Consider the following 27,197-nt stretch of genomic DNA (forward strand, 5'->3'; position numbering starts at 1 on the left):
TCAAGTTAGTTCTATCTTAATGAGAAATTAATAAAATTTTCTTAAAAATTTGTTTTAAAACTAGTTTATACGTATATCCATCATTTATTAATAGGTTTTTAAATTTTAGATGCATTACATAAAACGATTTTCGATTTTCTTTATAGACTTAACATTTTATTCTTTAGTATAAAATACTTTTTTTTAACGTATAAACTCATTTTAAACTAAATTAAATTTATTCTTGAAAAAACAACTGTTGATTTTAAATGATAAATATAATTTTGCAAGAGCCGATAAATTATAAATATTTGATTTTTTAATATTGTGTGTTGAGAATTTTTTATTTCATACTTGATCTGAATAAACTGAACCAATTCTTGTACGACTCTTTTACCGAAAAGTTATTTTCATGTAGCGCACCAATCACTTAAAACTTTTTTTTGTGTTTTGATAAATAATATATATAACAAATTATTATCCTTTTATTTGTTTAGCTTTTAGAAAAAGGTACAAAATTAAGATAAGTAAATGCATAAATAATAAAAATAGTCGATTTTAATAAAGGCTAAATGGTGGACATTACCAATTTTCATAATGAAATTCGTAGTGGAAAAAATATACTAGCTTTGATTATTAATTTTTTCAACTTTACATTGGTTTCAAACAAAAGTTTCCACATTTCATTAGTGTAAAAATATTTTCAATTCAATTTGAGTTAATTCTGTAGGTTTCTATATATTTATATGAAAAATAGCAAACCTTAATCGAATGTAAATTACCGAAAAAATAAAAACTCAATGTAGCTTTTGTTGTTATAAAGTCAATTAATAGTTTTTGAAAAAAAAAAAAAATTAAAATTAAAACTAAATACTTGTTATCAAAATATTTTTGTTATAAAAGGTACTAAACTGTTGCCGTATAAACTTAGTAGTAAATATATAAATAAATTTGCTTATAAACACGAATAAACTATATCTAGGTTTATAAAATAAATAAACATGACGTTTTTTATAAGTACATGCAAAATAACTTATTGTTTTAAAAAACCTATAAACTAAATGATGATTTTCATTTCACCCTTTAAGATATCTTCAGTTACAACTTAAATAATTAATTAGAAAATTAAATAAATTAGAACCTCAAATTTAAATTTAAACTTAATATACTTACAATATAAGTTTTTTTTAAGATATACGGTTTAAAAATAACACTAATTAAAGTAAACAATTTGTTATTTTTGTGAGCTTTTCAAGTCCTAATCATTTTAAAAGCTTGTATTTAATTACATTTAAAACATTCATAGAAATTGTCAAGAACAAAAAAAAAACATTATTTAAAACTTAAAACTTTTTGAAATAAGCTAAAACTAATAAAGTTTGTCAGATTATAAAGTTAGTATTAAAAAAAGCTATTGACAAATTAATCGTCTTAAAGATAATTTAATAATTATTCCAGTCTAATCCAGTTATTAATCTCGTGTTTACTTAAAAATTATATTCTTTAAAATAAATCAAATATGTTTATATTTTAGTTTAGCAAAACAGTCGTACAAAAATATTAAAACTTTATTTAATCTAAGGTCTTATTAAGGTGTTTTGTTAGATAAAAAAAAGTCTTTTTTTATAGTTAATTTGTAGTATTAAAATCATAAAGCAACATTATTGACTTTTTTTGGTGTTAATTTCTTTAGATTTTTAAGACACTAAAAGACAATTTTCCTTTTAGTTATGTAGAAAACTTTTGCGTAACTTGAATTTTACATTAAAGTTTACAAAAACTACAAGTACTCTGAGAAAGTCCTAGACTATAACTAATACTATCAGTTGACTACACAGCTCTTATTGTTTTGTGCCTTAAAATAACTATTCTAACTAACTTATTTATGTTAACTTTAACTTTAAAAATTGGGAGTACACCATTTTAACCCGCGTATGATTCTGACCAATTAATATCTAACCCGATCACTTCTAACCAGATCATTTCTAACCCGATAATTTCTAACCTGATCACTTCTAACCCGATCACTTCTAACCCGATCATTTCTAACCCGATCATTTCTAACCCGACTCTTTTAAATGCTATCTAGCTCGATCATGTCTAAACCAATAACTTCTAACCCGATAATGTCTAACTCGATATTTTTTTAAACCGTAAATATGTAACTAAATTAGTAAAACTTTGTTTTTTTTATATTTTTTTAGTCAGGATTTAGTTTACAAACAAGGAAAACTTTATAAAATTGTTCTTTTATTGAAATATAAGTTTATTTTATCTCGAACAAAACAAATTGTTTACTAAGTTATACTTAAAATGTACTTTTTAAAATTTACCTTATTTAAGTTTGTTATAATTTCGAAATGTTTTTTTTATTTTGAATTTTTTATTTATATCAATCTGATTAAATGGAACTTCTTTTGACTATATAAAACTATCTGAATAAAAACTATACTAAATTAAGATGAGATTTAAGACTTTTTTTTGACTTACAAGATTTAACGAACAACTTTTTTTTTTAAGTAAAGAAATAAGTAGCTAAAGGATACAGCCAAAAAGATATATGTTTTATTTTATAGGATCTATTTGCTTGATGCTAGGGTCCAGCCCATAGAAAAATTCAAACATTTTGGTCTTTTATAGTACGCGTAGCGTGTCTAAAAATATTAATAATTTTTATTATTATTAACTTTTTTTCAATATTTTTCGATTTAATTTTCTTTTTTTAAAATAAAATTTGGTCAGCTTTTAATATTGTGAATCAAACAAAATAAAGTTGGTTAAAAACGAACGTAGAATAAAGCTGTCTCAATTCTTTTATTTAAAAAACAAAAAAGTTCAGAGATCTCTCGTTTCATAATTTTTTTTCAATTATGTTACTTTAAGACAAATATTATAGTTAGTACTTTAAAACTAAAACAAACTTGTTATTTAGTAAGAGTATTGTTTACAATTGAAATATTGAAATAACATTATTACTATAGCATTATTTTTTTTTGTGAAAATCATTTATTTTGTGTATAAGAACTTTTTTTTATTTTGCCCACAAACGGTCGCTTCAGTACTTTATACTTAATCCCGCTTGGTTAAGATCACAACAGCGGTTTCTCGCGACTATTCCTGCCTGATAAGTCCTATTTTGGACGAAAACGATCGTAGGAATGTCCCGGATGTTGTTGTTGATCTTGTAGTAAAGCTCATTAACTATTATTGATGGTGCGAAACATGTCAACTATGTTGATGATTGCAGTTATAAATACTGACTTTGTGTATAAAAAATGCGATAGTTTTATAAATTTTAATTAACATGCATTTCAAAACATACTAGTACAAATTTTTGTTAGTCAGTTTGCAATATAATTTTAAATAACTATTATTTTTAATGTAATAGTCCTTACAAACTCTCAATATTTACATTGAATTTTGATTTTATTCTTTAAGTTGCATCTTATTTTTATAAAAACACTAATAAGTAGTATAAAAATATTTTTTAGACTAATTTTTACTATATTATTTATTGATAATTACACTTTCTTAAGTCCTTTAGTTACAATAAAACAGTTATATGATACTGTTAGTGATTTTAAACTTCAATTAAAATACAAAAATTTTAAATACTTTTAAGCTTACTGTTTATGTACACTTTAACTAATTTGTTAAGATTTAAAGATTCTTTTCTTAAAATACCTGTGGTAATAAACACAGATATTAAAATTACATTTAAAATATAACTTACTAATTATTTTTTAATATCAACATAAAACTTTAAACATGCAAAAACTGTTTAAAGAAATAGTTACGTTAACTTCATTTTAACAAAACAAAAGAAAAATATATGTTTAATGTTGTTACATTTTAGAAATATTGTTTATTTAAAACTTTTCGATATATATTAGTGGATTTAGCCTGTGTTCGTTAGTTATGAAGTTTTACTATAAAACAACGGATAAATACTTCAATATATATTAAAGATTTAATAAGTTAAACTTATGTAAATTTATTTTAAAAACAACTCTAATTTTCTAGATTACTTATTGAAAAAATATGATTTTTTTTGTAAAGTTTTGTTTTGCATCAAGAATTTTACAAATATTCAATAAACAATATTAAGAATTTATGCGAAAATTTGTGTAACGCACACCAGTGTAAGCAGTTAAATTGCAGACATTTTAAATAAACCAAAACTTTTATATGCCTTTAATTTATACCATATCAGCATAAAACTATGCATGATTCTACTTAAATTATTTTTGAAAAACTACATGATTATGTAATGATATTTTTAAACAACAAGAGCTTGTGTTATTTAATATATTGAGCAATTAGGACAATAAATAGAATAGTTTTTTCTTCTTTATTATTTAAACAAATACAGTTTAGTTTGCCTAACAAATGATGTTGCACTCGACAAACAAAGATAACAGTAAAGCTATAAACTTTCAACAAACACTCGCTTTAATCAAAGATTATATTCTAAGATAAATCTGCAATTAAGCAATTACCTCTCACTTTTGTTTTCATTGATGAATTGCGCATTTAATACTATATGTATATACAGCAAGATGTTGCTCTTATAATTATTGTTGAGATTTAAAACATGGTGAACTGGTACACTGAAACATAATATTTAGTAAAATGATTTTATTAACAAATAGTAATTTTAAATACTTCTTTAACATATTTGTTAAAAAAACCTAATTTTTTTAATTTTTAAAACTAAGCTCCAGTAAAAAGATATTTTGTTTTTGTATTATATACGTAGAGATTCGTATACTAACTTTTTGTTCGGCTTTTTAAAAAATGCAAAAAAAAATTGTTAATATTTAATTGAAACGAGATAAAAACTTAATATAAGAGACGATAAAAATATGAATAGTTTTCAAAAATGTAAGTTCTCATTAACATTGATCATAAGTTTACTTTAAAAATATTTTAGTTTAGGTATAAAAAGTAGTTTTTTTTTATTTTTAATTTGTTCAAAACTTTTCACTTCGAAAAAACGGTAAAAGTTGTATAATAAAGTTAAACGTTTTTTGTTTATACACAAACTTTTATAAAATTTATTTGAGTTTTATTTATACAAAACTATCAAAAATTACAATATTTGGACATTTGAAACTTGGCTTTATTTTGATGTTTTGCAAGTGCTTGAAAATTATAAAAATTATAACTATACAATTTATTTTTTTTAATGATGTTCTGTCTTTTATTAAAATAACTTTTTTAAACTTAATCATATAAACCAAAACACTAGTAACTTAGGCCTAAGTTTTCAAAATTTAACTAAACTATTTTAAATACTAAGGTATCTTATTTTTCATTAAAGAAGTTTTTTGTTTTATAAAACATTTCATTTTAACAATTAAGTTTTGTACTACTTATTTTAATTTAAACAATAATCACAATTACTGAGTACATTTTAACCAAACATTTTTTATTAGCATTTTATAACAAAAAATAGAACCTAAGCTGTGATTTGTATTGATTTTTGTATTCTAGTTGAAATTACGAAGTTTAGTTTTTTTTAGAACATTTTCTATGTATAATATGAAAATATGTACTTAAACATTAGTTGAACATTTAATAAGTGAAAAACTTAAAATCAATAACATTCATCATAATATCTAAATTAGTATAATAAGCAGTAAATATTAACAATTTGAAGTAAGTTTTAAATAACATTGAGGAAATAATTTTTATTTTAAATTAACATTATTCTGTATTCAGATCTCTTAAACTTTTGTTTACTTAAAACTTATCTATTTTTAGTTAAAATGTTATGCTTGAGTGAATGTTTAGTAATTATTTCATAGAACTATAGCTATTGCGCCTACAACCGCTAGATTTACAACACACTTTTGGCAACTACTGTAAAATTCATATGTCTTAGAAACTGTCCTTAGTCATCCTAAAAATTATAAAATCCTTAAATTATTAAAAATTTTTAGAAACTGATATTTTCAAAAAACTTTAAAATCCTGAGCTATCTTAAGGTAACAAATGACCATCAGCATCCTGAGTGAATGGTAACATAGTAAGATATGTAGCTCAACAACAAATCTGTAAAGTTTAAACATGCTTTGGTGCAACTGTTGTCTAGCATTTCGTAAGGTGCATATAAAAAATCAAGTGCTGCATATTGACAGATGAAAATTCATGGAGAAATATCCACTTGTTCCTGCTTGGTAGCAATGTTATATAAAATGCAATAATCCAAAACAGTTTGCATGAAGCTTGAAAAATTTATGTATAAATGTATAAACTATCTAATACTTATTTCTGACCAGGTGGCAGCAACTTCAAATTTTAAGTTAGTATTGCTGTTATTTGAAAATTGAATGTCTTTTTAGTGCAATCAAGCGGAACTTGTAATGGGGTTGGTAAACTTAGTATTTTAGGTCATTAATGATTTGTTTGGCTACCTAATACAATCGTTTAATTTGTAATAAAAATTAAAAGACTATTTTTATAAAGAATCTTTGTATTTCTTTTTTATATAAGGTTTAATAAAAGTTAACAGCTATGAATTACTTTATTTAGATATTGCCCCTATAAATTTAATTGAAAGTTAGCTTTATATTTAAATACCTCACTGCTTTTTTTGTTTAAATTGAATCAATATCTAACTTGTACTTAATAAAAATGTTGTGCCTACTGTTTCTTAAAATTTTATAAGAATGAACAGTTAATGAATACAACCATTGTTATTAGTTTATAAGCTAAAATTGTTAGTTTTAGCTGTGTTGTTTTAAGTAAAAAAAGTGTATGAAAATAAATGAAAAAATCTTAATATTTGTTAAAATACTTAAAGAGTTTATATAAAATCATAATTTTGATAGATGACGATAATCCACAACTTAAATTATTTATATGTATTAAAAGAGATAAAAGTTTTTTGTGAATTTCAGGGCTGCCACTAGGTCAGGAAAAATTTAAAAAAATAGACAAAAAACAGGAATTAATGAGGGTTTTTGAAAAAAGTGAGGAAATTTATTTATATTTAAAAAATAAAGTTAAATATTGTCAGTTTAAATTTACAAAACTCCTTATTTTCCTAAGACTTTTAATGGTAAATATCAATTGAAAAATTATTCTGTCAGGCTAAAATTGCAAAAATTTTCTTTAACTATACAAAATTACTGAATTTCTAATGCCTTCATCAGGTATAAATTAATTAAATATCCGTTCTAGATTACCTGTTTACGTGGAAACCTTGAAAAAAGTTTAATTTTAAACAAGTTTAACATGTTCAGTAATAAATTTTGGTTTGACATAAAAAATCCTTCATAAAGGTAAAATTTTTGTCATCATAGAAATTTTATTTATCAAAAATCCACATTTAAAGAAGCTGTGAAACGTTTTAAAACTTTCTAACAAAGTTTCTTACCTTAAACTTAACTTTAAATTAAAAATAGACCCAAAAATAATTATTATTAACAACCTGGAAAAATTTTTGAAAGTTTGAAAAAATTAAGTAGCAACCCTGTCCTTTATAAAACTGCAAAATATATCTATTGATGTATTGAACAACTACTCTACTTGAATAGGTAATTTTGTATGCTTTTTAGTATTGATGATTTTTAGCAAGGACCCTTCCATAGTGAAACTAAAATATATACAAAACTTTTTCTAGCATAACTTTAGAATCAAAGTGTTTTTGTTAAAGTAAACAATTAAGTTCTATAAAATTAAGCACTAAGTTTAGTATTTTATGTAACAGGTTTATGTGTATACTATAACTACTTATGTTATTTTAAATTGTTTGTACTTGAATAATAAATTGTAAGAGAGCTATATTCCATGACAATTTAATTTATTTGAAATTTTTGTAGAATGACTTGAGTTTTTTAAATAAGTAATTGTAGATTTATTTGTTACAAAATTTATACTGAAAGATAAGGGGAAATATTTTATACAACATATATATAGTTTACTTATTTCGTACTTTTTTACACTTACTTAAGTATATTCATATCTAATTAATTTTAAATTTAAGGATTTTATATTAAATTGTTTATGTAGTACTGAAAACTAAGTAAATAATTTGTTTAAGTATTACAATTTTTAGATAAGTAATTTTTAGGTTATTTTACGACTTTTATGCTAAGTTTGACTATATTTTGCTGGTAGAGCTGTTTATTGAAAATACATTAATCATACACAGATAATTTAATTGTCAAAAATAAGATTTAAAGCTTAAGATATTATTAAGTTTTTTATAATGTATTTTAAAAAAGTTTTAATTAAGAGTTAAAAAAGGCAGGAAAATTTTAGTAAAAAGTCTGGATTAAGTCATGAGAGTCAGGAAATTTTTCTCAACTTGATATTTGGCAACCCTTGAATTTGTTTTCTTGAAGCAACTAAATGTATATAAAATTAGGTAAATATCATTGAACAATTTTGTAATTAGACTGCTGGTTTTAGTTTTAGAACATTTCATTATTATTATTTTAATTATTTAGTTATGCTAGCAATTTAGTTGACATATTAATTTTAGTTTATTAAGAGTGTCTGTTTATTATTAGCAGTGTTGCCACAAAACCTGTAATCCTTGAAAAATCTGGATTCTAGAAAATTAGGCAAAAAACCTAGTAAAATCTGAAATGTGACAAACTTGAAAAATAACCTGGATAAGCATGTTTTTTTAAACAACTATTTACATATAAAGTAAAAAAAAATAATTTTACACAAAAACTCTATTACTAGAAAAATGTTTACTTTATTTTTTTTTATAAAAAACACATTTAGAGCAGTAGTAGTTTAAACCTACTAAAATTTCTTTAAAGTTTCTGTTACTTAGAAACTGACTTATTTAAGATTTCTTAAACTTTTAACACCTTAATTTAGAAGATTTAGTTAGCTTTAGATCTAAAATAAACCATACACACCACTCTTAAAAAATAATTTCAATTTGATATTTTGGTTGTTATAGATTTACCTAAAGTTATTTGTATATAAAAGTTGTTTAAATTTCTATAAAGGTTATTATAACAGCAAATTCTAATTTTTTTTTTGCCTTAAGTTTTGAAAATAACTTAACTGGGGTTTGGGCTTAAAGCTTTAAAAAGTCAATCTTAGTTTTTAGAAAATAAAAAATATTCTATAACATAACTTTTGATAAAAGTTAAAAAAAAACCTTAGCAACTTTGACTTAAGCTTTTCGTTATTATTTTAAAACATTTTTAGTAATTACATATATATAGTTAAATTTATAATATATTTACTTTCCGTTTTAAATGATTTTTTTTTATAATTATTATCTTGTGCTGATAATAAGAAAAACTTCAAATAATATAATTGAAGTGTATAAAACCGTATTTAAGTCTAACGTGTAATTTTTTGTTTTTTAGAAATTTAAATAAAAAAAATCTGTGCTTTGGTTTAAATCAAGATATTCCAGGCAAACATGTTAAAAAGCACTGCTTTGTGTACTCGAGCGTGAAATTACTAACTTAAAACAAACCAAAGTTTATACGCTTCATTGTTAAATAACCATAGTAACTCTTAGCATTTTAACATGTCTGATTCCAGGCATTATTTCAAAAGGTCCAAATTAAAGAAATTAAAAAATCTATGGCCCCCTTAAACTCATGGCCCCTATGTGGCTACTGTACTGCTTAGACTCCCCATTGGCCCCGTTGCTGCTTATAGTCCCGAAGTATGCTTATTAGCTAACTTTGGAGAACCCTGGTCTATATTGACTTTTGTACAATTTACTTTAATTTAGAAAGTATTATACGTTTTTTATTTTTTGTATTCTATATGTTACATATAAGTTTATAATAAATTGTAAATATATTATTATTAAATAACCATTTTATAAAGAAATATTTTTCTTAAGTTCTAAATTTTTATAAGCAGAAAAACTTTAAATTTAAAGTTAATCTCAACAAAATAGGACTTTTAATTTTAATTAGTTTTCATCATAAAGTTTAAAAGCATGTTTTAACTTGTCATATTTATTTTAAATTTTATAAAAGTATCATTAAAAATAGTAAGTATAACTAGAACAAAAAAATACTTTTTTTTGGTTAGTAAAGTTACAAGTAAACTTAAAACATTTCTCAATTTTCTCCACATTTCACCATGAATTAAGTTAATTTATAGTAATTCTGACTAGTGTTGTTATGTTACTACTAATACTTGTAATTCAATTTATATTATTTACAAGTCCTAGTTTTTAAAAAAATATTCAAATTAAAGTTTCAAGCCTGTTTGTATGTACAGGCTAGCCACTAGATTTAAAGAATTTTTAAAAATTTTGAAAGTACACATTTTTGGTCATTTTAAATTTTAAGTCAAGTTTAAAGTTAGATACTGTGTTAAGTATTATAAGAACATTTAAAAAAGCTATTTTAAATGTGTTTATTAGTAAAAAAATTTTGATGACGACAAAAATATGATAGATTTTTTGTGTCAAGTCGAAATTTTACTACTTGGTATGTAATACAATTTAAAATTTTAAGTTTTTTAGTGATTTTTGTTTAAAATTTCTCAAGTTCAAGATTATTTTGCCTGAATTAACAAATTCCAGGTTTTTACAGGATTCAAGGTATAGTCGCAACTCTGTAAATATTATATTTAGTTAGAGGTTGACTATTGTATTTGATAGTGGTATTTATTGTTGATCATAAAATTTTATGTTAGTTTGAGCTTGTCTCACAGATCTTTTCATTCAATGCTTTAGTTCTGATAAAATTTCACTAGTGTTTTCTTTAAGTACTTTCCAAGATATTTTTCTCAAACTTTTATATAAACACCAATTGCCAAAATTTTAGTGTTGTGTGAATCTAGTGGTAGTGGCTGCTGTATTTTTGTATGTAAATCGCTAAACTGCGACTCGAACTCAAGCATGACATTTTAACTTGTTTATTCAATTGTTTAAGATTGTTTTTACATAAGTTTATTTTTTGGTTCATTTTAAGTAAACTTAACTGAAGCATCAGCGTTGTTTTTTCAGAGTCAAACCTTAGAATGGGTAGGTGTCAAATTTTCATTTAGGGACACTTTTGCATTAAAACAAGTTCACACGAAGAGTCACTTTTGAAACAAGTACATTTTTGCACTGTGACACTTTTTAACAGTGTCAATTTTGCACGAGATGAAAAAGTTTTTAATTTATCTTTTTTTTAATTTTGTTTGTTTTTAGTTAAATTCTTACTGTCACTGATAGCCCTAACCCTTCCTGGCGGTGAACAACTTTTTTTAAAATAATTTTTAATTTTATGATTTTTTTAAATTTATATAGCTCATTTTTTTATTTTTTACTTTCACTAGACCCTAACTTTTACCATCAGTATGTAATTGTTTTTTCGTAATTTTATTAAATAACTTTTCATTATTTTATTTTTGTTATCTTATTTTTAAAAATAATATTTTTAAGTTGTTTTTCTTTTATTATTTACTATGACTGTTACCTCTGAGACTAACATTACCCTCAACTACCCTTAATGTTTAAATTTTACTTATCAAAGTTATTATTTACCTTCACAATATCACCTAAAAAATCTTGCACACTTTTATAAAAATAAATAAGCTACGGCTTCCTCAGGCTTAATTTCTTAAAAACATACCTTTAAAATCGCATATAATCTTTTTGGTCAATTTACATCATCAGTTCCAGAATATCCAGTGTAAGTTTTATGCTGTTGCTTTGTGGCTACCCCTTTTGCAACTATGGCCCTTTAAACTTCTTGAATAGTATTGATCTTACGAAAATCTTGTTATACAATTGAATTTTTTATCGTTAACTTTTTATATAGTGAAACAATCTTAATTAAATTCTACTTATTAATTTTTTTTTTAAAGATTTTTAAAAAAGTAAAATCTTTTAAAATGCCAAAAATTCTGAAAAGAAGTATTCATAAACCAGCTAAAAAAGCAAATAGCTGCATAAAAGCACCTAGGAGAAAGACACCAAGACTTGAAAATGCCAGAAAAAATGTGTTCAAGTCGCTAACAAATTCTGTGAACCAGAACTGCCCTGAATTCGTTATGTTTAACAAGAAAAAAGTTTTCAAAAAACTTGATAGAAAAATTTTAGAGAAAATCGAAGACTTTGGACATCAAGGTTTTAATTTTTAAATTAAATATTGCAAGGTTTTTATCTAGATAAAAACCAAGTATCTCCTTTTTTAATTTTATATCTGTATCGTTGTTTACTTTATTTTTATTTAGGTTAAGGTTCAAAGTTGTAACTTGTTTTGAAATGCAAAACATAACATTTTTACTTAGATATTTACAAATTAAAAATTAAGTAATTCATTACCACTTATAAACAATGTAAGACTAAACTATGATTTCTGCAACTCGTTTTCTTTTTCACCCACTAGGAAAAATCTTTTAAATAATATTGACCCGTATCAAATAATTGTTTTTAACAGTTTCTTATCAATTTTATTTTCCCCTTAAATAGTCGTTTTCCTGATAAAAAAACTAACCATAAGGGGTAATATAGCCCATTTAATGAAGTTTAGTAAAAGCTAGAGAGATTGATTAAAATTTCTATGTTACGCAATATTTTATATAAAGTTTTCTAAATATAAAACTTTATATCTTTACAGAAAACTATATTTTGGAGAAGGATGAACTTGTGACATCAATGAAATTTAATAAAGTCTTACTTATTGAATTTAACGATGATAAAATAAAGAAATGTGTGATGTCTGAAATTGATATAAAAAAATGTTTAGTAATGTATAACTTATCAAACATTTTTAAGTTGTTAAGTTCAATTAGAATTTCCATGAGTTTTATAAAGCGCTGTTTTCCAATGATTGCTGACACTGTTAATTTTCTAGAATTAGACTTTATTATTATCAAAAAGATACTTTCAAGCAGTGGTTTAAACATTGACTCAGAACTGCAAGTATTCAATGCAGTAGATAGCTGGTTGTGTTATGACGTATATGAACGTAGGAAGTATGCAAAAGATATTTTGTCTAAGGTTCGACTTCCGCTTCTATCAATTCCAGCAATAAAACAAATTTTAGACAATGTGTCATCAAAGCATCCTGAATGTAGTAAAATAATTGAAGCTGTTTTAAATAATAAACAACAATTAAAATCAACCAGGTACTGCAACCAAAATAGTTTTAACATATTAGTTTGCGGTGGTGTAAATTTGGAACTAAAAAACGTTTCCAATGATGTTAAATTATTTTATGCAAACAATTTTAGTGAAGTCAATAGCTTGCCACACATGAAAGAAGCCAGATGCTATTTTTCTGCAGTTTGTATTAAAGGTGAAGTTTATGTTTTCGGTGGCATTGATTATAAAGGAAATGCTATAAAATTAATTGAAAAATACTCCCTAGATAACAAATCTTGGACGAGTGTAACTAACATGACAGATGAACGTAATTTTTTTTCTGCTTGTTCTTTTATGGATAATGTTTATATCATGGGCGGCCGTATGGGTATTGCTATAACTAGTCACGAGTTAGCAACTTGTTTTGAGTTTAATACGAAAAGTCTGAAATGGAAAAAAATATCAGGAATGTATAACGCGAGAATGCTTTCAGCTTCCTCAGTATTTGAAGGAAGAATAGTTGTATCTGGTGGAAGGTATTATAATAGTAGTTTCAACAATGTTGAAGCATATGACCATGTTGGAGGCACCTGGGAAAACATGCCGAGTATGATTAATGGAAGAAATAGCCACAAATCAGTTGCAGTAAAAAACAAACTGTTTGTAGTTGGTGGAAGTAATACATACAATTGTGAAGTTTATGATTCAGCTACTAATAAGTTCACTCTTTTAAAACAACTTACAATAGTTTCTAGACGTTGTTTACATGACCCTTCAGGAGTGATTAAAATTGGCAACAAGATCTTCGTATTTAGCAATCACAGTAAAGTCATGATATATGACTTTAAAAACGATGAATGGTCAGTTAAATTTTGTAAATCAACGAAAGATATAAGATTTTTTTCTTGTGTTGTAATACCTTTCAAATCGTTTCAGAAAAATATTAAAAACACTCAGTAAAAAAAGAACAAACACATTGTTTATTTTCATTTGCTTTAAATTTTTTGACATGTATTTTTTACGTGTTTTACAGATAGAAGTAGAACTGATAAAACAAAATAATTTTTTGTAAGTTTTAAGAGTTTGATAACATTGAAGTTTAATAAAAAGTTAGTGCCAGTACAGGTATTTTTTAAGATTTAATGTATAGTTCATAAAATTTTCAAACAATTGTTGTTCGCTAGTTTTTTCTATACGAAAACTTTTTTTCTTTGTGATAGTAATTTAACTTAAAAGTTTACCTTATCAAATTATTTTTAAAAGGTATACAAATTTATTGTCTATCATAAATATATTGTATAATGTAAATACTCGACATATTTTTTGCTTTTTATACAAGATAATATTGTTTATTTAAAGATAATATTGTTTCTATGTTTAAATTATAAATTTTGTTGATTGTAGGTAGTACACATAGTTTAAGAATAGCAACTATTGGCTTAAACATATTTATTTTATTTTATGATAAGAAAACTTTTGAATTTCATACTTCATTTGTAGTATGTTGGTATTTTTTTCTTTAACAACATATAAACAAAATCCAAGTTTTATCCGACTTGATAAGCAAAAAAGAGATTTTTATACAACAGGTTTTTGACTAATTATTTTGAGCTTTTTTTTTTCGCAAGATAATAACCCATATAACCTATCTTTATTGTTTTGATTGTTTATCTTAAATAGTTTTGTTAAAAAAAAAAATCATAGGCAGAAAAAACAAATTTAAAATAGTCTTATAATATTTAAAACTAGAAAATGGTTTAATATTAAAATTTAATTATCAGTTATTTTAGTTAACCACGTGATTAATTATCTTGGGTAATAATCAGGACCTTAAACGTAAGATATTTTTACGCTTTATAAATAAGCCTTTTAGAGCTTAAAATATGTGTAAGACATTAACGTCAACACAAAATTAAATCTAAAAGTTAAAAATTCAACGCCTATCCAAGCAGTTTTAGGTTTATTTTTCTTCTGTAAAAGATACATTTCATTTCTCAGTTTTAATCCTTAAGATAATTTGTGTTTAACAATCAAACAATATATTGTTCCATGATTTTGAGCTTTTAGTTGAAACTAACTAACTCTAACTATCAAATTATTGATTAAGATATGTAAATCATAAATTATTTATATTCCATTTTATAATTTTAGTTGATGAAGAATATTGGTTAAGCTGCTGTTTGAATATTTTTTTTATTTTGACATTATTCAGTTGTTTAGTATATAATAAAATAAATTCAGTACTTTCCAAACATAAGTGACTTAGTTAAAAAATTGGAAAGAAAAGTTATGGATGGGGCTTAGCACCGTTTAAACTTTAGTTTGAAAATTTATATGATGTTAATTAAGAGCTTTTTAAATATAAAAGTAAGATTTTCGCAAGCAGTAGTGTTTTACATTGCTAACGTCACATTTAGCTTAAACAAACTTCTAAAAAAACAAAATAAAAGTTATATTTATAAAGTATTAACTTACTAAATATGACTAATATCAAGAAACATATAAGTTTGGCTAATGAACATTGAAGTTTAAAGACTTTAATTTATTTTATTTTTTAAATATGTTAAAACTATACAGTCCAATGACAACAAAAATAAATAAAAATACTGAAAATTAAATTTATAATTCTTAATTAGCATTAAGAGTGTAGTGCAAAAAATAAAGTGAAAGAAAATAAGTAAATAAAAAAATCCTTTAGAAATAGCCGGTACACGAACTATTAGATTAAAAAATAAAACACGCTTTTGAAATTTTCAATTTGTAGACTAAAATGCTAATATTAAACAGTTTTTGAGAACACATCCTGCATTGTAAATATAACGTAAATGTGTAATTTTCTAAGAGGTACATTTTAAAAACTATTAGAATATACAAATAATTCGATGCTGAATTTAGGCATTTAATAAAAACAACATGCATTTGTAAAATATGAAAAAAATAATTTTTTTGCAGCTTTATTTTAATTATCATTAAATGATCTTTTTAATTACTATTAAACTGCCTATCTAAGCAATAAAGGTAGACTTGTTATTTTTATAACTGTAATAAAAGAAATATATTTAATTACTAATTAGTTATAAACAAATTATGATTTTGTAAACAATTATGAATAAAAATTATTATCGAAGTGTTAATTAATACTCAAAAATATAAATTACTTTTAACATGTGTTGAAGATTTACATGTATCAAATAAAAGTATGTCATGTAAACATTGTTTCATTTATAAGATTATATTTTGATATTGTAATACTTAAACGTTGGTTTCTATTAGTATTTGTGGTATTCTGTTACTAAAAGTACTACTTTGAAAGAAATAACAACATTTCGACGTTACTTTATCATCTAGCCAACGAATGCTCACTTTAATCAATAACAAAGTGAACTCTTAAAAAAGAAATGTCTTTAATAATAAAATAAACTATTAGGAGTATTTGCTCGCTTTAAACAAAAGCGTTAAGAATTATTTAAATTTTATTTATGTATAATTTAATTTAATATTCTTCCTTAAAAAATAATAAAAAAATTTTTAATTAAAATTCATAGCTCTAAACTTTTCTAAATCTTTTGTTAAGTCAAGGCATTTGTGAAGAAAATGACCTTTAACTGTCCTATCCATAAAACATAAAATAAACAGTCACCTTAAAAAGTATATAAGTCATCTCTGCCGCTTTTTTTGAATGTATGACACTTTTTCGCCTTGAAAAGTGTTGCCCATTCAATATCTACTTTATTAAATCAAAGGAAATTTCCCCAGTTAACTAAGTGGATTGCCGAGAGAAATCAAACTCTCTCAAACTATTTCTGCTAAAAAGCGCTATATTTGATGATGAAAGGATTTTTTATACCCTAATAGTCAATGTTACTGTTTAATAATTTACAACGTAACAGCGTATTGGGTTTCTTTTTCTAATAAAGAGTTGCGAAGCTTTGTTGGTTATTACGTCATGTGTTATGTCAAGTCGAAGTTAAATAATTTTGTGATTTTTTTTTAAGTGAGAAGCTTAGTCAAGCGGTCATCTAAAACTAAAAGTAACTCGTCCAAATCAAAATATTTTAGACATCATACTTATAAAGCATTTTGACCTGTTTTATTGCCCAGTTTAAGCTAACTATACAGGAATTTCCGGAATATAAAAACGTTGTTGAAAGTGTGATATTGTCGTTTGGTGAAGTTTACGTATATAAAGTAGAGTTACTTCCTTACAGTGCTTTATTTGTATGAAACAAAAGTGTTATTTAAGTTATACCTTTAATCTTATCAGTATCGAAATCTAATCTTATTAGTTCTTGTCTTTCTCAATGTATTTACGTATGTAGATTATTTAGTACCTGTCACTATTTAGGAAGGTTAAATATCCAAAATAAAAAATATATAAGTACCTAACCTCAGTGTTAAAAATAATTATAAGACATTTTTTTAAAAACTTAAGTTTCTGTGATATATTAACTTTTAATTAACAAAGTTTAGTTTTAAAAAGAATAAATAAACGTTAGATATTAATAAGTTCAACTTTCTAATCGTGTTTAAGTAATGTTGTTTATAAAAAGACAAGAGAACAATACAGAAGTCATCTACCACAGTTTTTTTTTTTTTGTTAAACCAATCTTTCATCTAGTGGAGGGTAAATCAATTTTACTGAGGTCGTTTAGAATAGTGTTGATAGTCGCGATTAAACAACTAAAGTATGCGTATTCTCTTTCTTATTTCTGATCTATCTAATGTCGTCTAATTTTACCTTTTTTTACTCTGTTCCATATTCATATTAAACAAATGACAAAAATCCTTAAAAGAAAAACAGCCAAACAAGTGGCCGCTGAGGGTCGTCCTAACTCTTCAACATTAGCCCCAGAACTAGAAAGGAACCAGGCGATTTTTGGCACTTACACAATGTATTTTACTAAAAAATACTGAATAACACATGACATGATAGTAGTTTAATACTATTGAAAGTTTTTTGAATGTCTAAAGCTCGTTTGAGAATGTATGTAACTCACAAGTTGATCTTTGTAAGTTATCATAAACTTTAATCAAATAGTGTACTTAGTTTTTGTTTTGATATAATACAGAAATCTCTTAAAAGATGTTTTTAATAGTTTTCATAATATTTTTAATTGTATGAATGTTTTAATATTGTAAAAAGTTGTATAAATTTATGTAAAAGTTAGTATAAAAGTGCAAAATAATTCAAAAATAGTTTTCATTACCTTAAACCTTATTTTTATAAATGTTAATAACTATTAAACATATTTTAAGCTTGGAGTTTATCATAGTGCAAATTATTTCCTTCAAAAAAAAATAACTGTTTTTTAGTTTTATACTAATAATTGATTTTTTTTGTTTTAGTTCTAGTTATTTTCTTAATTAATTATTCATTTTAATAGTATATTCCCATTAAATTTAATTCTTTTGTATTTTTATGTAAAATTTATTTAAAAATTATAACACACGACATAATAGTAGTTTATTACTATAAAAAGTTTTTATATGTCTGAAGTTCATTTGAAAATGTATAAATCTCACAAGTTGTTCTTTGTAAATTATCATAAATTTTAATCAAATAGTGTACTTAGTTTTTGTATAGAAGTATTACACATATCTTTCAAAAGGCATCTTTAATAGTTTTCAGATTATTTTTTACTTTATGAAAATTTAAGTATTATTAAAAGTTGTATAATTTTTTATAAAAGTTAAAATAAAAGTCCAAATTTATTTAAAGTTTTTTTTTTCTTAAACCTGATTTTTTATAAGTGTACATAACTATTAAATATAACTTAAGCTTGTACTCTATTATTGTGAAACTTACTCCTTAAAGAAAAAAAAAAATGTTTTTTGAGTAGTTACTAATAAACTTAGAAAAATTTTGTGATTTTTATAATAGCTTTATTATAATTTATGGTAGTCTTTAAAAGGTATGAAACTTTTTACCTTATAATACAGATTTAAATTTATATTGTTCTATGTTAAATATAAAGAAAAATATAGCATAACATTTATTTACACTTTTATGTAAAAAAAAGAGCCTTAGCAAACTATGACTATTTTTTAAGGTATCACTAAAGAAGTATAAGTATTAAAGTATCAATTTCAATTTTTCAAGTCAGTTTTTTGCCTACTAATTGATTTAATTATCACATTAAAGTTTTGTGTCATTGTTTCCAGCGTCATTATAACCTAACATTAGTTTTTTTTTAATACTTTATAAAATAAAACAAAACCTAAGCTATGATCTTTATTTAACACTTACTCTTAGTTTGAATAATTAAGTTCAACTTTTGATAATAAATTTTTTTACGTTTAGTATAGAAAGTATTTTATTAATTCTTCGTTCAAAAATAAAACCTTACATATTTAAAATAAATTAATTTCTTTACAACTTTTAAAATTTACATAGTTAGCTAAAGAGTATAGAACTATACAATGTAAACTAAATTTTTAATGACATGAAAAGGGTTTTTTAATTTAAAATGAATGTTTTAAATTAAGGTTTCAAAACTCTTAATTTTTTGTATTCTTAACTTTATTTTTGTTCAGAAAAGATATAATGTTCAAGTAATTGCTTGGAGATTTCCTCTTTAAAGTTAAAAAACCACACCATGCTTTTAGCAACAAGTGTCAAAATTATTTATTTTTAAAAAGCTGTCTTTAAATATCTTACACCTTAAAAATGTTAACATATTTTTTTAATTTAAAAAATCTTTAGTTATTTTATATTGAAACTATGTGCATCTAGATTGTGTGCTAACACAGTAATATATATAGCTTAACAGTTAAACCTGTACATTCTTGCAAACTTCGGTGCAACAATTTACCAGCATTTTGTAGGGTGCATACTTGAAATAAAGTGCGCAAGCAACTTGAGCAAAGTGCTTCTGATTGACAGGTAAAATTTATTTGAAAACATTGGTTTTGTAGTTTGGCAAGAATATTAATAAAAATTCAATTATCCCTTATAGTTAACATGTGTTAAATGGTGTGTTAAATTTTGGTAAAATTTATTAATTATTTGATTCTAACTATGATGGAGAACCTTTAAAAAGAAGTTCAAAGCTAGTAATGCTAACATGTGGAGTTTGAATGTCTTGTAAGTGCAACCAAGCAGAACTTGATATGGATGTGGAAGAACTTGGAGTTTGAGGTCATTATTAATTTGTTTGGGTACTGAATCCAAAGCAAAATTTGTAAGAAAGTTTTGAATAACTTACTTTTTTAGATTAAGTATGCTTGTATTTATACTTTGTAAAATTTTAATTAAATCAAACAGTTATTTAGCTAATTCATTTAAATGTAATAGTGGTATAATAAATAATTCTAAGTCAGTTATATTATAAATACCTGACTGCTGGGTTTTTTTAGCAAACATTAATTCAGTCTCCTTATTTGTACTTAGTGATGTTGTTGTGCTTACTGTTAGTTACAATTTTATAACAAAATAGAGTTGATGAAAACTATTGTTATTAGTTTATAAGCTTAATTTGTTAACTTTTGCTTTGATGTTTTTATTAAAAAAATTTATAAAAAAGAAGTTTGATTTTTGTTTTAAAATTTAAAAAATATTTAAATTCATATTTTAAATAGCTAAAATAGTCTATAGTTTTAATTATTTATATACAAAAGTAGTTAAAATTATCTATTTTTTTTCTGTAAGTAACTAACTGTAGTTAAAATTAGTTAACTGTCATTGAACAATTTTCAAACAAGACTGCAGTTTTTTGTTTTAAACCTTTGCATTATCATAGTTTGTTTAGTAATGTTGTAAATTTTTTGAGGTTATTTTTTGTTTTAGTAAGTAGTTCTGTTCATTTAGGGCAGGGTGGAAAAAAAACCTGAAATCCTGAAAAAACCTAGATGTTAAAAATTGAGATTTAAAAACCTAAAATTACGTAAAATGAATAAAAGTTTGCAAAATATAGAAAAATAAACAAATTTTTTTATGTTAAGTAAATAAAATAATATTTTATACAAAAAAAAAATTATTTAAAAAATTTTTTTTACATATTTTAATTTTAATTAAAGAAAGACATTTTGAGCAGTAGTAGTTTTAACCTACTAAAAGTTTTTTTTAAAAAGTATGTAACTTTCAATCTGATCTTTATTAGATTAGTTATACAATTTTAGTTGGTTTTGCTTAGCCTTAGATGTAAAACTTACCACTGACTGTCAATGATTAGTGTTAATTATTATTTTGGTTGTAAACTTATGTAAAGTTAACAGGGTTGTTAAAAAACCTGGAAACCTTGAAAAACCTGGAATTTGAGAAATTTTGAAAAAAAAAACAAGGAATGTTGAAATAAAACACCAAAAAAAAAAATAAAAAAAAATGGAGTTTTTAACAACTTAAAAATGTTCAGTAGTAAAGTTTTGGTTTGACACTAAACATCTATTCTATAAATAGATATATTTTTGTCACCATCAACGATTTTATTCATTAAAATACATTTAACAGTATCTTCCCAATGGTTTTATTTTATTTAACTTATACTGTTACTTACAATTTTATAATAATTAAAACGATTTCATAAAAAAATTTTTAATAAGTTTTGAGACTGTATTTTACAATTTTAGTTTTATCAGTAAATATTAATGTGTGGCAATAATTAAAACACTTGATATTTGTTTAAACATTTTAAGTTTCATATTTTTTAATTTACAGGTTTCTAATAGATAAAGATATTCCAAACTTAGAGTGTTTATAAAAAAAAGAGATAAAAGTTATATTTGTGAATTTTTGATCTTCAAGTAACTAACTGTATCTGAAACTATGTAATTATCATGGAACAATTTTGAAAGCAAAGCTGCAGTGTATAGTTTTAAAGAACTGCATTATTAAAATTTTTTTAGTAATGCTAACAAGTCATTTGACATTTTATTTTTAAGTTGAGTAAAAATTTCTGTTTATTAATATCAGGGTTGCCACATAACCTTGAATCTAAGAAAAACCTGTATTATAAATTTCAGCCTAAAAAACCTGGAAGATTCTAAAATGTGATAAACTTTGTAAAAAAACTCAAAATTAAAAAAAAAAATTTTGTTTAGTAAAAAATTTTCGATATGAGACAAAAAAAAAAATATTATTGAAAAAGATGGTCCTTATAATATTTTTTTTTTATATAGAAACACATTTAGAGCAGTTAAAACCTACTAAAAGTTCATTTGAAAAAGTCTGTAACTTACAAACTGATTTTTGTTAGATTACTTATATACTATAAATATACTTATATTTTTAGTTGGTTTTGCTTAGCCTTATATGTAAAACATACCTCTGACTTTCAATGAGTAGTTTCTGTTAGTTATCTCAGTTGGTTCAAATTCATGTCAATTTAACCTTTCACAAGGTTACAAAAATACTTGGAAACCTTAAAAATCCAGAATTTAAGAAATTTGAAAAAAAAAACGGATTTTTAAGAAAAATCATTTAAAAAACCTAAATAAATCTGGAATTAAAAAAAAAATAACATGTTAAGTAGTAAAATTTTAACTTGACACAAAAAATCTATTATATAGATATTTTTTTTTATCACCATCAACAATTCTTTTCATTATAAAACACATTTTAACAAGCTATACATTATCTATTCAATATTTGTTGACTATTTAAAATAGTTTCTTATCTTAAACTTTACCTCAAACTAAAATTGATCTAAAGATCTGTACCTGAAGAAAATTTTGAAAAAAAAGTTTAGCAACCCTGTTGTACACGAAATTATACAAAAGTTGTATAAATTTTCGTAAAGGTTGATATAGAGCAACAATCTTATGTTTTATTTTTATTTGCCTCAAGTTTTGAAAATAACTTAAAAGTGGTTTAAACATAAAGTTTTATGTAGTCAAAATTAATTTTCAAAGAAAAAAAACAAGAGTTTATAGCATATTTTTATTTACTGCTGGAAAATCAACTTTAGCAACTTTGACTAAAGCCATTGATAGTGATAAAAAATAATATTGAGTTATTTTTTAATATATTTCTTTTTTAATGATATCATTTAAACATTATACTTTTGCGCTGAAAATAAGAATTAGTTTTTAAAATTATAAAAATAACTTAAATAAACTTTTACTTTTTTTTTGGCATCAAAAAAAATTTTTAGATCTATATCAAGGTTTTCTAAGTTTTTTTTAAAGCCCTCCTCTAATGGACTTAAATAAGCTCTGGCCCACTCAAATGGGTTACTGCAAAAATTAGAGTTAAAACAAATAAATCTTTCTTTTATTTGCTCTTAATTTGCAATTCCAGAATATCTAATGTAAGTTTCAAATAATGACCTCATTGCCTCCTTTAGCTCTTTTACTGTTCATGCCCACTGTCCTTTGCTCTTCACGGTCTAAAAGGAGGCCACTTGGCAAAATTTTGGAAACCCCGGTCTACATTGACTTTTGTACCATTTGTTATAGTTTCAAAATTAAGTTTTGTAAATGTTTTATTTTCTCAGTTCTAATATTACTTAGTAATATTCAAAAAATTACATAACTTTTTAATGAAAATTTTGAAGTAAATACTTTATAAACAAATAATTTTAATTAGATTTTAAATTTTACTAAGTAAGCAAACAATTTTACAATTTAGAGTTAATATAAAAAAAAAAATCTGCTTTTTTAGCTAGTTTTTATTAGAAAGTTTAACAGCATGTTTAACCCTTGTTATATTAATTTTAAATGTTAAAATGTTTCATTAAAAAAATAAGTATAGTTAGAAATAAAAGGAAGCTTTTTATTTGTTTACTAAAATTAGTTTAACGTATTTTACATTCTTCTCCATATTTCACATTGATAAAAATCATTTTATATTTATTGTGCCTAATGTAGTTGTGTTACTACAAATACTTATTTCTTATTTATAATATTTTCTAGTCTTTAGTTTTAAAACATCATGGAAGTTAAAATGGCACAGGCACTCTGCTTGTAAGCACAGGCAGGCCCTTGTTTTTTTAAATTAAAATAAAAGTTTCTAAGTGCATGTTTTTGGTCAATTTTTATTGCAAACTTAAATAAAAGATTAAAAACTATGTTAAGTAGTATAACAACAAGGTACTTTGAGTGTGTTTTTCATTACTTTTTTTTTAATAATGACAAAAAAATTGTACCAAGTCAAAACTTAACTATTTAACATTTAAAATGGTTTAAAACTCTAGAATTTTTTCTTATTTCTCAAGTTTAAGGATTATAAGCTTAAATTACCAAATTCCAGGGTTAGTCGCCACCCTGTAAATATTTTATTTAGTCAGGTTTTAAGTAGGGTTTTTAATGATAGTATCTTTTATTGATCATACGACTTTATGCTAGTATGAGCCTGTCTCACAGCATTACTTATTCAATGCTGTTGCTCTAATAAATTCTCACTTTAGTTTTTTTGAAGTTTACTCCAAGATATTTTTCTTAGACTTTCAAATACACACTTGTTGCAAAAATTGTAATATGGTGTTAATCTAGAGGTAGTGGGCGTAGCTGCTTTACTTCTAGAAGATAATCGCAAAATAATTTTTCGAGCAGGACATTTTATGGTAATGCATATTACATATTAAGGTGAAAGTAGAATGAAGGTATCTAAAAACTGAGTAAACTATTATTTGTTTAAATAAAAAATAAAACTTAAGCAAAATATTTTTTAAAGACAAACTCTAGAATAGATCAACCTGTGCCGTGAGACAAGTTCAAATTAATATTTAGTCATGTGAAAGTTACAAAAATAATTATCAAAAACACTATGTAAGACGCTGAATATTTTTTATACTTAAAAAGAAATGAAGTATTCTAGTAAAAATTTTTCAATTTTTAGGTATACTTTATTAATTTAATTGATATATTTCATATTAACAGTTTATTTTTAGGTAACACGCTTTTAGATGTTACAAAAAATAATTAGAAAAGTAATTAGAAGATCTATAATTCACTCTGACAAGTTTTCTCAAAAAACTACATTTAAAAACTTTTTTTTTTCTTCTCATCATCTTTTCTTGTGTAAGTTTCATATTATGGCCTTGTGGCCCCCATTCACTTATTATAGCGACCTAATATTCTGAAAACTTTCGATAAAATTTATAGAATATCCAAATTACCCTAAAAACGCCTAAGACCTACTATTTGCTCATCAATTTAAACTTCAGAAAAATAAGTGTGAGTTTAAAATTATGGCCTTGTGGCCCTCCTTTAACAGCTTATAGTGCCTAAACTTCTTAAAATTTCCCATAAAATTTAGGAAAAGCTTGAAAACCACCTTTAAGACAATTAACATATTTTTTTGCTCTTCACCATCAATTTAAGAATATCTTTTGAAGATGTAAAATAATGGCATTATTGATATCCTATGTCCCATGTACTACTCAAAGACTCCTTTTGGGTCTATGGCCTACTAAATATCTAAATGACCCAAACGTTTAGAAATTCCTGATTTACACTTGTATACATTTATTCTCAAACTTTTTTACAATGATTATCTTTCATTTAAATTGTACTTATTTATGATTTTTTTCAATTTTTAGATTTTGTAACATTATTAAACATTAAAAATGTCAAAAACCTTCAAAAATAATACGCGAAAACGAGCCAAAGAAGCGGAAATCTGCAAGGAAGAGCCAAGTAGAATGAAAACAAGACTTGAACATGCCAGACAGAGTATATTCAAGTCGCAAACAAATACTGTCGACCAAAACTGCCCTGAATTTGATATTTTGATCAAGAAAGCAACTTTTAAAATTCTGAACGAAAAAGTGTTTGATAATATCAAAGACTACGGGAAGCAAGGTTATCTATTTTTGTGTTTAAATATATATATAATTTTGTAAACTACATAATACTTTCCGTTAAATAAAAAATAGTTTTCTTTTAGAGTTTAATAATTAACTTTTATATATTTAATTCAATAAAATAGTTCAAAGTTTCTTTATTCGAATTGTAAAATGTTTAATTATATAACTAAAAACTACTTTAATAATTTTTAATGCATCAGTAAAAACTATAGGACTAGATTGGAATTTAAAAATTAATTTTGATAAACGCGCTTTTGGCAACAAGTTTAAAAATTATAGGTTTTTTATTAGTTATCAACCTATTTAGTTATCGTCTTATACCAATTAGTTTCGCCTAATATTAAAAATTAACCCTAAGAAGTAATATTGTTATTTTTAGAAAATTCTAAAAAACTAGTGACCAAAATAAATTTTTTTATATTTAATATTTTTATTTAAAATGAAAAACTTAATTCAGTTTTATTATTATATAATGTAATTTCTATAGAAATTCCTAAATTGTATTGGGACAAACGTTTGCTAGATGTAATTTTTAAAGCTATTATTTTCTTGAACAATGTTAAGGATTAAAATATGATAAATTATATTGTAAAAAATAGATATTAAAAAATTTAGCACTATATTACTCGTCGAAAAATTTCAAGTTATCAAATTTTGCTTGAAGTTTCAATGAATTTAATTGAGCAATGTTTTCCAACAAATTTAACTAACAGTCTATATTTGTCATTTTATTTGTCTCATGAATTTTATTTTACTTAGACTTTAGTCAAATAAAAACCTAAGGTATTTATTGAACTATAAAAACTGTGAAATTAAACCAATATTTTTGAAAACTATTTCATTCATCTCTCGCTAGGCAAAAACCTAAAAATAATAGCCCATTTATCAGATATAGCCTTTCTTATATAAAATTAAACAACTAAGTTTAACTCTTTTGCTAGTTAGTTACCCTGACCACAAAAATTGAAACAATGGGGATATTGCCAGATAAAAGTAGCTTTCTAAAAGTTTTTATGTTTTATAAATAAATAATGAATTAAATTTTTGAATGGTTAACATTTAAACTTTATAGAAAACTACCCTATGGACGAGTACGAACTTGTGACGTCAATGAAACTTAACAAGATTTTACCGAATAAAATTGAAGATATTAAAATAAACAAAGTTATGATTTCCAAAACCAATATAAAAAATTGTTTAGTAACTCATAGCTTATCAAATATTTTCAACCTATCAAGTTCGACTAAACTTTCCATGAATCTTATTGAGCGCTGTTTTCCAATTATTGCTGATTCTAAAAATTTTCTAGAGTTAGATTTTATCTGTATTATAAAGATACTTTCAAGCAGTGGATTAAATATTGACACAGAACTGCAAATATTTAATGCAGTAGATAGATGGTTGTGTCATGACATAACTGAACGTAGAAAGTACGCGAAAACTCTTTT

At 23.9% G+C, this 27,197-nt stretch overlaps 1 protein-coding gene across 1 annotated transcript; it reads left to right on the forward strand.

Moving 5' to 3' along the window:
- The first annotated feature begins 11,811 nt into the window (after nucleotides 1-11,811).
- LOC145840765 (spermatocyte protein spe-26-like) lies at nucleotides 11,812-17,920 on the forward strand. Its single transcript, XM_082948093.1, has 4 exons — nucleotides 11,812-12,046; nucleotides 12,777-13,682; nucleotides 16,897-16,972; nucleotides 17,800-17,920. The coding sequence occupies exons 1-4, from the start codon at nucleotides 11,812-11,814 to the stop codon at nucleotides 17,918-17,920; spliced, it is 1,338 nt and encodes a 445-aa protein (XP_082804219.1).
- The last annotated feature ends 9,277 nt before the right edge of the window (nucleotides 17,921-27,197 follow it).

Source organism: Thalia democratica, chromosome 7, assembly GCF_965202585.1.
Source record: "Thalia democratica chromosome 7, ktThaDemo2.hap1.1, whole genome shotgun sequence".
Lineage (NCBI taxonomy): Eukaryota > Metazoa > Chordata > Thaliacea > Salpida > Salpidae > Thalia > Thalia democratica.